Source organism: Scyliorhinus torazame, chromosome 1, assembly GCF_047496885.1.
Source record: "Scyliorhinus torazame isolate Kashiwa2021f chromosome 1, sScyTor2.1, whole genome shotgun sequence".
NCBI classification, from domain to species: domain Eukaryota; kingdom Metazoa; phylum Chordata; class Chondrichthyes; order Carcharhiniformes; family Scyliorhinidae; genus Scyliorhinus; species Scyliorhinus torazame.
The window spans coordinates 87,175,610-87,188,325 of record NC_092707.1 but is presented as its reverse complement, the minus strand read 5'-3'; the positions used below and the strand labels follow the sequence as shown (position 1 = coordinate 87,188,325).

Here is a 12,716-nt window from a genome sequence, read left to right as displayed (position 1 = left end):
AATCAGGAGAGTGGGAGATTTATTTATAGACGGGACGTTTGCGAGCTTGGGAGCGCTTGAGGATAAGTATGAGCTGCCCCGGGGAAATGTCTTTAGATATATGCAGGTGAGAGCATTCACGAAACAACTGGTGAGGGAATTTCCGCTGCTCCCGACACAAGGGATCCAGGACAGGGTGCTTTCGGGGGTGTGGGTCGGGGAGGGCAAAGTGTCAGAGATATACCGGGAGATGAAAGAAGAGGGGGAGGAGCTGGTGGGCGAACTGAAGGGAAAATGGGAAGAAGAGCTCGGGGAGGGTTTGTGGGCTGATGCCCTAAGCAGGGTAAATTCCTCTTCCTCGTGTGCCAGGCTTAGCCTGATCCAATTTAAGGTGCTGCATAGAGCACACACACAACGGGAGCAAGTTTGAGCAGGTTCTGCGGAGTGGAGGACAAGTGTGGGAGGTGCGGGGGAAGCCCGGCGAACCACACACATATGTTTTGGTTGTGTCCGGCACTGGAGGGGTATTGGAGGGGAGTGACGGGAGTGATCTCGAAGGTGGTGAAGGTCCAGGTCAAGCCAAGCTGGGGGTTAGCTACATTTGGAGTAGCGGATGAGCCGGGAGTGCAGGAGGCGAAAGAGGCTGATGTCGTGGCCTTTGCGTACCTAGTAGCCCGGCGTAGGATTTTACTCATGCGGAAGGAAGCGAAACCCCCCGGACTGGAGGCCTGGATAAACGATATGGCGGGGTTCATAAAACTAGAGCAGATGAAGTTTGCGCTGAGAGGATCGGCTCAAGGGTTCACCAGACGGTGGCAACCGTTCCTCGACTACCTAGCGGAACGTTAGAGGGAAGATAGATGGCCAGCAGCAGCAACCCAGGGGGAGGGGGGGGGGGGGGGGGGGGAGTATTACTTTGTGTTATTTGGTTAGTTTACCATGTTAGTTAAACAATGTTATATTGCAGTTATCGTTACTTTTTTTTTCTTTTTTTGATTTGTAAGGGAAAAAATTGTGTTTGAAAACTTTAATAAAATATATATTTTTTAAAAATCAGCCGCACAAATGCAGCAGGGGATTAAGATAATGCGGTGCCCCCCCAATCTCAAAAATATCACTGCCCTCCATTTAAAGGCCCAATGTGAATATTACTTTCACAATTTTGAAAAGTTTACAATTACCTAACCTACACACACACCATATGTGGTATGAGTGTTCCTGGAAGCAGGAATCTTATCCTGAAAATATACATATTCTTTGAGAAAGAGACTGCAACTCACCTGGAAAGTCAATGAGATGGTGAACAATATTCCACAAATAACCATCAAACTATAACCTCCCATGAGCAGTACTCTGCGCCCAATCCGGTCAATCAACAGGTTCTGATGGAGAAAAATCACTATAAGAACATATTGATTGTTCACTCCTCCTTCTACACCCAGTCCCAATGAAGGCAATAACTCTCCCACCTCTAGTAAAGTATATTGCAAATCTGTCCAAACTCCTACATTGTCCAGACAAAAGCAAAGCGTAGAACCTTTGTGGACGGCACGGTGGCACGGTGATTAGCACTGTTGCTTCACAGCGCCAAGGTCCCAGGTTTGATTCCCAGTTTGGGTCACTGTCTGTGTGGAGTCTGCATGTTCTCTCCATGTCTCTGTGGGTTTCCTCCGGGTGCTCCGGTTTCCTCCCACAAGTCCCGAAAGACGTGCTGTTAGGTGAATTGGACATTCTGAATTCTCCCTCTGTGTACCCGAACAGGCGCTGGAATGTGGCGACTAGGGGTTTTTCCACAGTAACTTCATTGCAGTGTTAATATAATCCTACTTGTGACAATAAAGATTCTTATTATAACCTGGAATAAAACCATTATCCAGATGGAGGTGGGTCCGGATTCTGATATTTTGTGTGATTTATAATTTTATTTGATCTTCAGTCTGTCCAGTCTGGGCAACCTACCTCAACATTATGTTACACCCTTCCTATTTATAGCCTGCCTTTGTAGAGTTTAGTTGATTAGAAGGAACCAACATGGATTAGTAAAGGGTACATCATGCCTGATGTACCTGATTTCATCTTTTCAGGAGGTAACTTAAAATAGTGGATAGAGAAAAGTCTCTGGATATTATTTAATTAGTCTCCCAAAAGGAATTGGATAAAGAGCCTTGTATTGTGAGTTAAAGTTGAAATTCATGGAATTGAAAGAAAATTATTCACCAGATTAGGAAATATGCCAAGTAGCAGAAGACAAAGAGTAGGGATAATGGGCAGGTACTCGAATTGGCAGGATGTAACTAGTGATGTCCCAAAAAGTTCAGTTTTGGATCTTCGATACAGACTGTTAATTAATTTAGACGATGGAATAGAAAACCACCGCCGGAATTCTCCGGTTGTCGGGATTCTCTGTTCCTGCCCACAACGCAGCCCCACCCATGGGTTTTCAGGCGGCATGGGGTGGCTTCAATGGGAAATCTCACTAACAAGTGGCGTGAGTAGTGAATCTTGCCACCAGCGAACGTCGCGCCATCAAGAAATACGCAGCTGGGGGATCGGGGAATCCCATCCCACATGTCCAAATTGGGCAATGACACAACGGTAGGTAACATTGTCACTATGTAGCTGGAGTATAACCTATCAACATCGGATTGTAATGTGAAGTGAATAGGCAAAACTGTGGCAAATAGATTTCAATGTTACCAAATGTGAGGTTATCCACTTTCGACCTAAAATGGATAGAATATCTTACTTACTAAATGATGGAAAGCTGGAAACAGTGGAAGTTCAAAGAAACTTAACGGGTCCATTTGCATTAGTCATTAAAATGTCATGTATAACGGCAGCACGGTGGCCCAGTGGTTAGCATTGCTGCCTCACGGCGCCGAGGTCCCAGGTTCAATCCCGGCTCTGGGTCACTGTCCGTGTGGAGTTTGCACATTCTCCCCGTGTTTGCGTGGGTTTCGCCCCCACAACCCAAAGATGTGCAGGGTAGGTGGATTGGCCATGCTAAATTGCCCCTTAATTGGAAAAAAACGAATTGGGTATTCTAAATTTATAAAAAGAAATTTAAAAATTTTTAAAGTCATGTATGGGTACAGGAAATAATCAAAAAAGGCCTTTATTATGTAGGAATACGCCTTCATAGAATTTACAGTGCAGAAGGAGGCCATTCGGCCCATTCGGGTCTTCACCGGGCCCTGAAAGAGCACCCTACCTAAGCCCATACCTTCACCCTATCCCAGTAACTCATCAACCCCACCTAACGTTTGGACACTATGGGGCAATCAGGCATGACTAATCCACCTAATCTGCACATCTTTGGCCTGTGGGAGGAAATCGGAGCACCCGGAGGAAACCCACGCAGACACGGGGAGAACATGCTGACTCCGCTTAGACAGTGACCCAAGCCAAGGAATCGAACCTGGGACCCTGGCGCTGTGAAGCAACAGTGCTAACCACTGTGCTAACGTGCCGCATTGTACTGATTGTCTCCAGTTATGTTCTCCCCTTCTAGAGGAAACATTCCATGTCCATTGTATCAAAACCTTTCATAATTTTAAATACCTTCTTCTTTTGAGAAAATAAATACAGCCTATTGATTGGGGAACCAATGGCACAGAGGTTATGCCACTGGATTGGTAAACCAGATGTCCAGTCTAACACTCTGGGGACATGGGTTCAAATCCCACCCTGGCAGCTGGTGGAATTTAAATTCAATTAATAAATCTCAAATTTTAGAAGCTTGTGTTGGTAATGGTGACCATCAAGCCATTGTCAATTGTCATTGATATCCTTAAGGGAAGGAAATCTGCCGGCCTTACCGGTCTGGCCTGCATGTGACTCCTGATCACCTCAATGTGATTGACGCTTAAATTCCTTCTGAAATGGCCTAGCAAGTCACTCAGTTGAAGGGCAATTAGTGATGGGTAACAAATGCTGGCCCAGCCAGTGACACCCATGAAAGAATAAAAAACTGAGTGTTTTTTTTTTCCCTCTCTTGGTTTCCTCATTCCCTGTAGCAGACCTAGCCTAGCAGCTATTGAACCATAGAACCAACAGTGCCATTTTGCCATTGCGCCCATGGAGCCTATACCGATCCACTGAAAGAGAACCCTACTTAGGCCCACTCCCACACCCTTTCCCCATAACCTACCTAACACTGCACCTCTTTGAACTATGTCCGTTAGGACTTGGCCAGCTCAGTCAGTAGTGGTGCTACGGAGCCACTCTTGGTGATGAACATTGACACCCCCCATCCAGAATACATTCTGTAAACTTGTCATCTTCAGTGCTTCTTCCAATTGGTGTTCAATATGGAGAAGTACTGATTCATCAGCTGAGAGAGGGAGGTTGGTGGTAATCAGCAAGACTTTTCCTTGCCCATGTTTGGCCTGAGGTCACAGAATGATAGAATTTACAATGCAGAAGGAGGCCATTTGGCCCATCGAGTCTGCACCGGCCCTTGGAAAGAGCACCCTACATAAGCCCACACCTCCACCCCATCCCAGTAACCCCACCTAAACTTTTGGACACTAAGGGGCAATTTAGCATGGCCAATCCACCTAACCAGCAAATCTTTGGACTGTGGGAAGAAACCAGAGGAAACAAACAAAGACACAGGGAAGAAGTGCAAACTCCACATAGACAATCACCTGAGGCCGGAACTGAATCCAGGTCCCTGGAGTTGTGATGCAGCAGTGCTAATCACTGAATCACCGTGCGGCCATGTCATGAATCTTCATGGGATCTGGAATCAAAGATGAGGACTCCCAGGGCAATTTTCTTCTGACTGTATACCATTGTGCTGCCGCTACGTCTGTTGGATTTGTCCTGACAGGACATACCCAGGGAAGATGATGCTAGTGTCTGGGACATTCCCTGTAATTAATAATTCAGTGAATATGACTACATCAGGCTGTTGCTTGACCAGTGGGACAGCTCTCCAAATTATTAAGGAAGACTTGGCTGTGTTGACAGGGCTGGGTTTGCCCTTGTCGTTTTCAGTGCTGGAGCTGATGCTGGGTGGTCTGTCCGGTTTTATACCTATTGTGGTTTTATAGAACTGAGTGGCACAAGTAGAGCGATTCTCTTAAACTCGGATCCAATGACTTCTGGAAGTTTGCAAAGTCTTTCCAGGGGACATGCAAATAAAAATGAATGTGAACAGGGAGGCAAGGGCAGAATGCGGCCACAACATGAGCAGCACAGTGTTGGCTGACTGTTACACCTAGAAGGGGAACACAGTGAGAAACAGACACAAATGTCCCACTGATAGCTGTAATTAAATACTTGTTTTTTTTAAAAAGTGTTATTAAACATTCCTTACATGCAGCAATATCATATTATGAATATACAGTAGTATAATTTAGATGGGAGGAAAACATGATTATGCACCAATCTGAAATCCTTTAAATGAAAAAGAAGTTTGAGACCCACTGGGCCGGAACATTTTATCTGACGAATAATGAACAGACTGAATACATACAAGAATATACACAAACTACATAATGGCAATGTCCTTCCTCGTCCCTTTAACATATTTCTTTTGAAAAAAAATTAGAATATGTCTAGAAATTCATTTATTTTTGTTTCAAAACATTCATTTAAAAACTTCATACAGAGAGTAGGCTCCCTATGCAATTGGTAACAGTAAACATTAATGTTTTTGAAGGATGGATAAGTTCTGTGGAACTGTTAAACCTTTGAGGTATTTAATTCTTCTGCCCTTTAAATCTCTTTGTTGAAAAAGTCAGCAGTTGTTTTTTTTTAAATCATTGTTTTCAATTTCACTATATTGACGTAAGGCTGCGGGCCATGTTAAGGATTAATGCTACATCACTGATTCTGTAATCTATCATTATCACAGTGGGATGCCTGTTGGTTCAGTTTGATTGACAGCTCCAAGCAGTCATCAAGGGCAGGATTTGCCAGTCCTTTCCACCAGTGGGATATTTCAGCCCTGATGATGTCAACTCCTGCCACATGTTCCCTAGCAGTGGAACAGGCAAGCACGCAAACTGTTGTAGACTTCAGTAGGACCGGAAGATCCAATTGGTAGCAGTGGTGAGCCACCTCTGCCATGGGAAACCCACCATGAGGTGGGATGGAAAATTCCAGCCAGTCTTTGATATAGAGCAATGGATACAAATATGAGCTTTCATAAGTGATTAAATACTTGAATAAAATGTTTGGTTTTCTAAAGGATTAAGAAGGAATTTAAATATTATGAATAAGTTTTTATGAGTGTATTTTTAAAGAAAAAAATCTGCAATAGACACTTGGAGCTTTATTTTGTTTCATCTCAGCATGGCTCCTGAAGTCTGCCCATGGTGCAAACTGGGCGAGCTGGCATGGAGAGTGTCAAAGCAAAGGGTGGTGGGTGGGTGGCATGGGTTGACATGAATTGGCACAAAGTTGGCATAGGGTTATAAGGATCATGGAGGTGGGTGGAGGGGCATAGGTGCAATGGGAAAATGAGAAGCCACCCGAGTGTGGACAATGGCATGAAGTGGCATGAGTTTGCATGAGGGCAGCATGGTAGTATTGTGGTTAGCACAATTGCTTCACAGCTCCAGGGTCCCAGGTTCGATTCCCGGCTTGGGTCACTGTCTGTGCGGAGTCTGCACCTTCTCCCCATGTGTGCGTGGGTTTCCTCCGGGTGCTCCAGTTTCCTCCCACAGTCCAAAGACGTGCAGGTTAGGTGGATTGGCCATGCTAAATTTCCCTTAGTGTCCAAAATTGCCCTTGGTGTTGGGTGGGGTTACGGGGATAGGGTGCTCTTTCCAAGAGCTGGTGCAGACTCAATGGGCCGAATGGCCTCCTTCTGCATTGTAAATTCTATGATTCTATGAATGGGTCACGGGAGTGTGTTGGTGGAGATCGGGTGTGAGAGAGGATGGAAAGAGGGTTGTTTTCTGTTTAATTCCTTTTTCTTATAAATCCTGGATCACAGAGGATGGCCTTTCACACAGTCCAACTCTGCACCGCAGTCCCATTGGCTGCCTCTGTACTGTTTCCGGGAATGGCTGGCCCGTTAACACCCACCCTCCCTGGAATGAAAATTAGATCACCCGGGGCACTTACACCCAAGGCAGTTTGCAGAGTCGGGAATTTTCCTCACACAACTCAAGACAGAAAGTCCAACCCTGGGTATTTTGTGACCCTTAGATCTTTTAAAAAGTTATTGCACTAAGGTTTTCTTATGTTCGGTTATGTTGTAATTTTGCTTCTTAGCTTTCCATATTATATAATTAATGCCAACTAAGTTATTCATTTAATAGTCTTTAGATGTCGACCCCACTCGTACAATGGCCAGTATTTTACGATGTGTTTGCCGAGGGTGCAAAATCCCACGAGGCGCCAAAAACGGGAATCCCACCAGTGAGATCACACGGTGCATCGTCCTTGCTCCTGCCATACAATGCACCCCAGGGGCACACAGGATATATGTAGAATAGGCACCAAAAACAGAGTGCTGCAAAAAACTCAACAGGTCAGGCAGCAACTGTGGAGGGAGAAACAGAGTTTAAAAAATAAAAAATTTATAGTACACAATTCATTTTTCCAATTAAGGGGCAATTTAGCGTGGCCACTCCACCTACCCTGCACATCTTTGGGTTGTGGGGGTGAAACCCACGCAAACGAGAGGAACAGAGTTAACGTTTTGAGTTCAAAGAACTCTTCTTTGGAATTTCTCTCTCAACAGACATTGCCAGACCTGTTGAGGTTTTCCAGCACTTCCTATTTTTGTTTCAGATTCCCAGCAGCTGCAGCAGTTTGCTTTTAGGATGAGGTACAGTTTGGCTACACACAATAAAATACAGTTTGGGTATGGATAGGCTAAAACACAGCTTGGGTAAATATAGATTGTGCATTATCCTTCAGATAACATGTTTCAGCTGTGCATTATCCTTTCGACTGAGTAGGGAAGGGAGACTGAGTAATTTGAAGTGGTTACATTTTACTCCCAACTGATCATGAGGCAAAATTAAATATGGAGAGACAGTCAGCACTACTGCCTTCCTGCTCACCTCTGATTCATGTGGCAGAAAAGAGATTTGAAAATTTAAATCTCCAAAAGCTAGTGATTCAAAACAAACCTGTTGGACTTTAACCTGGTGTTGTAAGACTTCTTACTGTGCTCACCCCAGTCCAACACTGGCATCTCCACATCATGGCTACCATCGACACCGCAAACTGCCGGCTCAAAGTGGAGAGGATCTCCAAGACGATTGCACATATAGACACTGACATTAAGTTTCTACAAAGATGCAAGAAAGCAGACAAGATCCCGAAAGGACTACAGATCACAAACCCACTCAAATCAACCTACAACACAGACTTCGCTGAGAGACTCTGCCGTCGCACCTCTCACACACTCCTCAACCACCTCGCACACCAGCTCTACAACAGACGCCGCAACCTGGAAACCAAGATAGAGTCCATATTCTCAACTTGCGCTCAGGACGCAGCAGACCAGCTGCGGAACACCGCCAAACAGATGAGACAACGATACATATATGCACACCAAGAACAGGAAGCTTGAGAAACTCGGCATCACCACCAGCAGCAACCAAGCCACCCCCAGTACCGCAGTAGAAAACAAGACAGGGAAATCTATTGTCAACTTATCGGACTACATCCTTCAACCAGACAAAATCAAAATCCTGAGCAGAGGGCTCAATTTCTGCACCACAACCAAAATGGACCCCATCAGTCTTGTGGCAGACACGGAGGAATTCATGAGGCGAATGAAACTCCGGGAGTTCTTCCACAGACCCCAAGAGGCCGACAGCGAACCCAATGAGACAACCAATGAACAGGAACAACAGACTGAGAGACCTGCGGTGCAGCAACCGAAGAGGAAAGAGTCGAAATGGACCCCTCTGGAAGGCCGCTGCCCTAGACTCGACATGTATGCTCAAGCCATCAGGAGTCGCGTCAATGCCAGATTCATCAGGCACATTCAAAAGACAGCGCTGAACGTCACCCAAGCACAACGCATCGCCATCCGCGCTCTCAAGACCAACCACAACATCGTCATCAAACCAGCAGACAATGGAATGGACACCGTCACACTGAACAGAACGGACTACTGCAAAGAAGTGTACCGACAACTCAACAACCAGGAACACTTCAGGCAGTTACCCGCAGATCCGACCAAGGAATACCCTCGCCAACTCAACAGACTAATCAAGACCTTGGATCCAGACCTTCAGAGCACCCTACGTGCTCTCATCCCACGTTACTCCCCGCGTTGGAGATCTCTACTGCTTCCTGAAAATACACAAGGCCAACACACCAAGCCGTCCTATCGTATCAGGCAATGGGACCCTGTGTGAGAACCTCTCTGGCTACATCGAGGGCATCTTGAAATCCATCGTACAAGGAATGCCCAGCTTCTGTCGCGATACAACGGACTTCTAACAGAAACCCAGCACCCATGGACCAGTTGAACCAGGAACATTCCTCGTCACAATGGACATCTCGGCATTCTACACCAGCATCCCCCATGACGACGGCATTGCTGCAACAGCCTCAGTACTCAACACCAACAACTGCCAATCTCCAGAAGCAATTCTGCAACTCATCCGCTTCATTCTGGATCACAACGTCTTCACCTTCGACAACAAGTTCTTCATCCAGACACACAGAACAGCCATGGGGACTAAATTTGCACCTCAATATGCCAACATTTTCATGCACAAGTTTGAACAAGACCTCCTCACTGCACAAGACCTTCAACCGACGTTATACACCAGATACATCAATGACATTTTTTTCCTTTGGACCCACGGTGAAGAATCACTGAAACGACTACATGATGACATCAATAAGTTCCATCCCACCATCAGACTCACCATGGACTACTCTCCAGAATCAGTTGCATTCTTGGACACACTCATCTCCATCAAGGACGGTCACCACAGCACTTCGCTGTACCGCAAGCCCACGGATAACCTCACGATGCTCCACTTCTCCAGCTTCCACCTTAAACACATTAAAGAAGCCATCCCCTATGGACAAGCTCTCCGTATACACAGGATCTGCTCAGACGAGGAGGAGCGTAACAGACATCTACAGAAGCTGAAAGATGCCCTCGTACAAACGGGATATGGCGCTCGACTCATCGATCGACAGTTCCAACGCGCCACAGCAAAAAAACGCACCAACCTCCTCAGAAGACAAACACGGGACACAACCGACAGAGTACCCTTCATTGTCCAATACTTCCCCGGAGCAGAGAAACTACAACATCTTCTTTGCAGCCTTCAACACGTCATCGATGAAGAGGAACATCTTTCCAAGATCATCACCACACCCCACTACTTGCCTTCAAACAACTGTGTAACCTCAAACAAACCAGAGTTTGCAGCAAACTACCCAGCCTTCAGAACAGCGACCACGGCACCACACAACCCTGCCATGGCAATCTCTGCAAGACGTGCCAGATCATTGACATGAGTACCACCATTACACGCGAGAACACCACCCACCAGGTACGTGGTACATACTCGTGCGACTCGACCAACGTTGTCTACCTCATATGCTGCAGGAAAGGATGTCCCGAAGCGTGGTACATTGGCAAGACCATGCAGACGCTGCAACAACTGATGAACGGACATCGCGCAACAATTGCCAGGCAGGAATGTTCCCTTCCAGTCGGGGAACACTTCAGCAGTCAAGGGCATTCAGCCTCTGATCTTAGGGTAAGCGTTCTCCAAGGCGGCCTTCAGGACGCGCGACAACGCAGAATCGCCGAGCAGAAACTTATAGCCAAGTTCCGCACACATAAGTACGGCCTCAACCGGGACTTTGGATTCATGTCACATTACATTCTTTCCTCCCCCCCCCCCCCCCCCCCACACACACACACACACACACACACACACACACCACCATCTGGCCTGGGCTTGTGAAATCCTACCAACTGTCCTGGCTTGAGACAATTCACACCTCTTTAACCTGCTCCATCTGGACCTGTAAAGATTTAATTACCTGCAAAGACTCGCATTCAAAGTATTGTCTTGCATTTTTGACTTTGTCTATATATATGTTTCTGGAACATACCTCTTCATTCACCTGAGGAAGGGGCAGTGCTCCGAAAGCTAGTGTTTGAAACAAACCTGTTGGACTTTATTTCTTACTGTGCTCACCCCAGTCCAACGCCGGCATCTCCACATCATGAAAATTTAAAGTCAGTGGATAATAATCAACTAAACATAACAAATAAATCACAACAGAAGTTGTTTCACTACAAAACACAATAGAATTAAAACAGTACATACACTTGTTAACGAAGAGATGAATTCACAGAACCCAGTTCCAATAGTGAAATACTGCATTTTTTCACTGGGAATTCCAGCAGCACCAAATACATACACAGCGTAAGTATATGCCTGTGGGAATAAAAGGCATTCAATTTCTGAGCCTAATACGGTCTGTTAATGCAGCGGAGATGAAGTAGATAAAACACCAATGCAATCTGAAATATAGCGAGAAAAAAATACATGTGCATTCATCTATATTTTATCCAGTAACAATACACAGAATCTGCTATTTCCTCCAATGTACTAGTTGTTTGTTCATATTTAATAAATGGATATTCCATGGCATGACTCACAAAGAGACTTAAAGAATGTAAATGTATTACACAGGTGCTGATCAAGTACACAGAAGTAGACAGTAATATTCAATGGAATTCAACAGAGCAGGCATGATAGCAGGGATTAGGGTGTGGGGCGCCGAGGGAATCAAGCAGAGGTATTCACATCCGATTCCCAGAAGTGGGAAAACTGTCCCAACTGTAGTAGGAGATAGCAAGGGCCCAACACAGGAATCCCGCCCATTGGTGACGGAATACCAATTAAACATATTAAATGAGCCACTATCCATGAGCCCAACAGGATTTACCAATGGCTCAGGGATTTAATGGGATTCATATGGGTTTCCCATGTCACCAGAAAGCTGCCCAGCAAGGCCTGAAGGCAGGAGGAGGCAGCTGTCCCTCATGACAGGCATTCAGTGCCCGACCTTGGAATGCAGCAGTGGGAAATGGGTATGGGGGCACTGAAACCAATGCCGCTGCTGTTGCTTCCCACTTCGCTCTACCCCTCACCGTCGCTGGCAACCCCCTCGCCATGACATCCGTCCCACCCCATTTACCTGTCCTCTGGAATCCAACAATGGTCCATGATGAAGGCCTCAGAACATTACCAGCAGCAGTAACAGCTCCCTGTGACACAGCCACCCATAGATATCTGCTGTTCCCTGATCAGCCAGCAAATATAAAGGGCAGGATTTCCACCCGACAGGAAACTTGATCCCATGGGATCACTTCCAGGTAAGTGCCTAATTGGAATTAAATGGCATGGTGACATTAACACTGCAATGAAGGGCCGCACGGTGGCGCAGTGGTTAACATTGCTGCCTCACGGTGCCGAGGTCCAAGGTTCGATCCCAGCTCTGGGTCACTGGCCATGTGGAATTTGCACATTCTCCTCATGTTTGTGTGGGTTTCGTCCCCACAATCCAAAGATGTGCAGGGTAGGTAGATTGGCCACGCTAAATTGGCCCTTAATTGGAAAAAATGAATTGGGTACTCTGAATTAAAAAACACTTCAATGCTGTTGTTGTGAAAAACTCCTAGTCGCCACATTTCGGTGCCTGTTTGGATACATGAATGGAGAATTCAGAATGTCCAAATGATCTAACAGCACCCGGAGGAAACCCACGCAGAC

At 46.0% G+C, this 12,716-nt stretch overlaps 1 protein-coding gene and 1 long non-coding RNA gene across 11 annotated transcripts in view; one reads left to right on the top strand and one right to left on the bottom strand.

The window, feature by feature from the left end:
• LOC140409345 (uncharacterized) overlaps positions 1–12,716 on the top strand; it is a 165,862-nt gene that overhangs the window by 103,339 nt on the left and 49,807 nt on the right. The gene's annotated exons all lie outside the window — the stretch shown is intronic.
• The window catches only part of LOC140409295 (solute carrier family 2, facilitated glucose transporter member 11-like), a 164,231-nt gene that overhangs the window by 104,591 nt on the left and 46,924 nt on the right, over positions 1–12,716 (bottom strand). For 7 of the 8 annotated variants that reach the window (XR_011940317.1, XR_011940315.1, XM_072497679.1 and 4 more), the window contains 2 exons: positions 11,265–11,375; positions 1,260–1,361 (listed from right to left, as the gene is read on the bottom strand). Coding sequence is in view for 6 of the 8 variants with exons in the window: in XM_072497679.1 (XP_072353780.1) it covers positions 1,260–1,361; positions 11,265–11,375 (213 nt within the window). In the remaining 2 variants the exon portion in view is untranslated. The remainder of the gene's footprint in view (positions 1–1,259; positions 1,362–11,264; positions 11,376–12,716) is intronic. The other variant, XM_072497698.1, reaches the window with a different exon arrangement.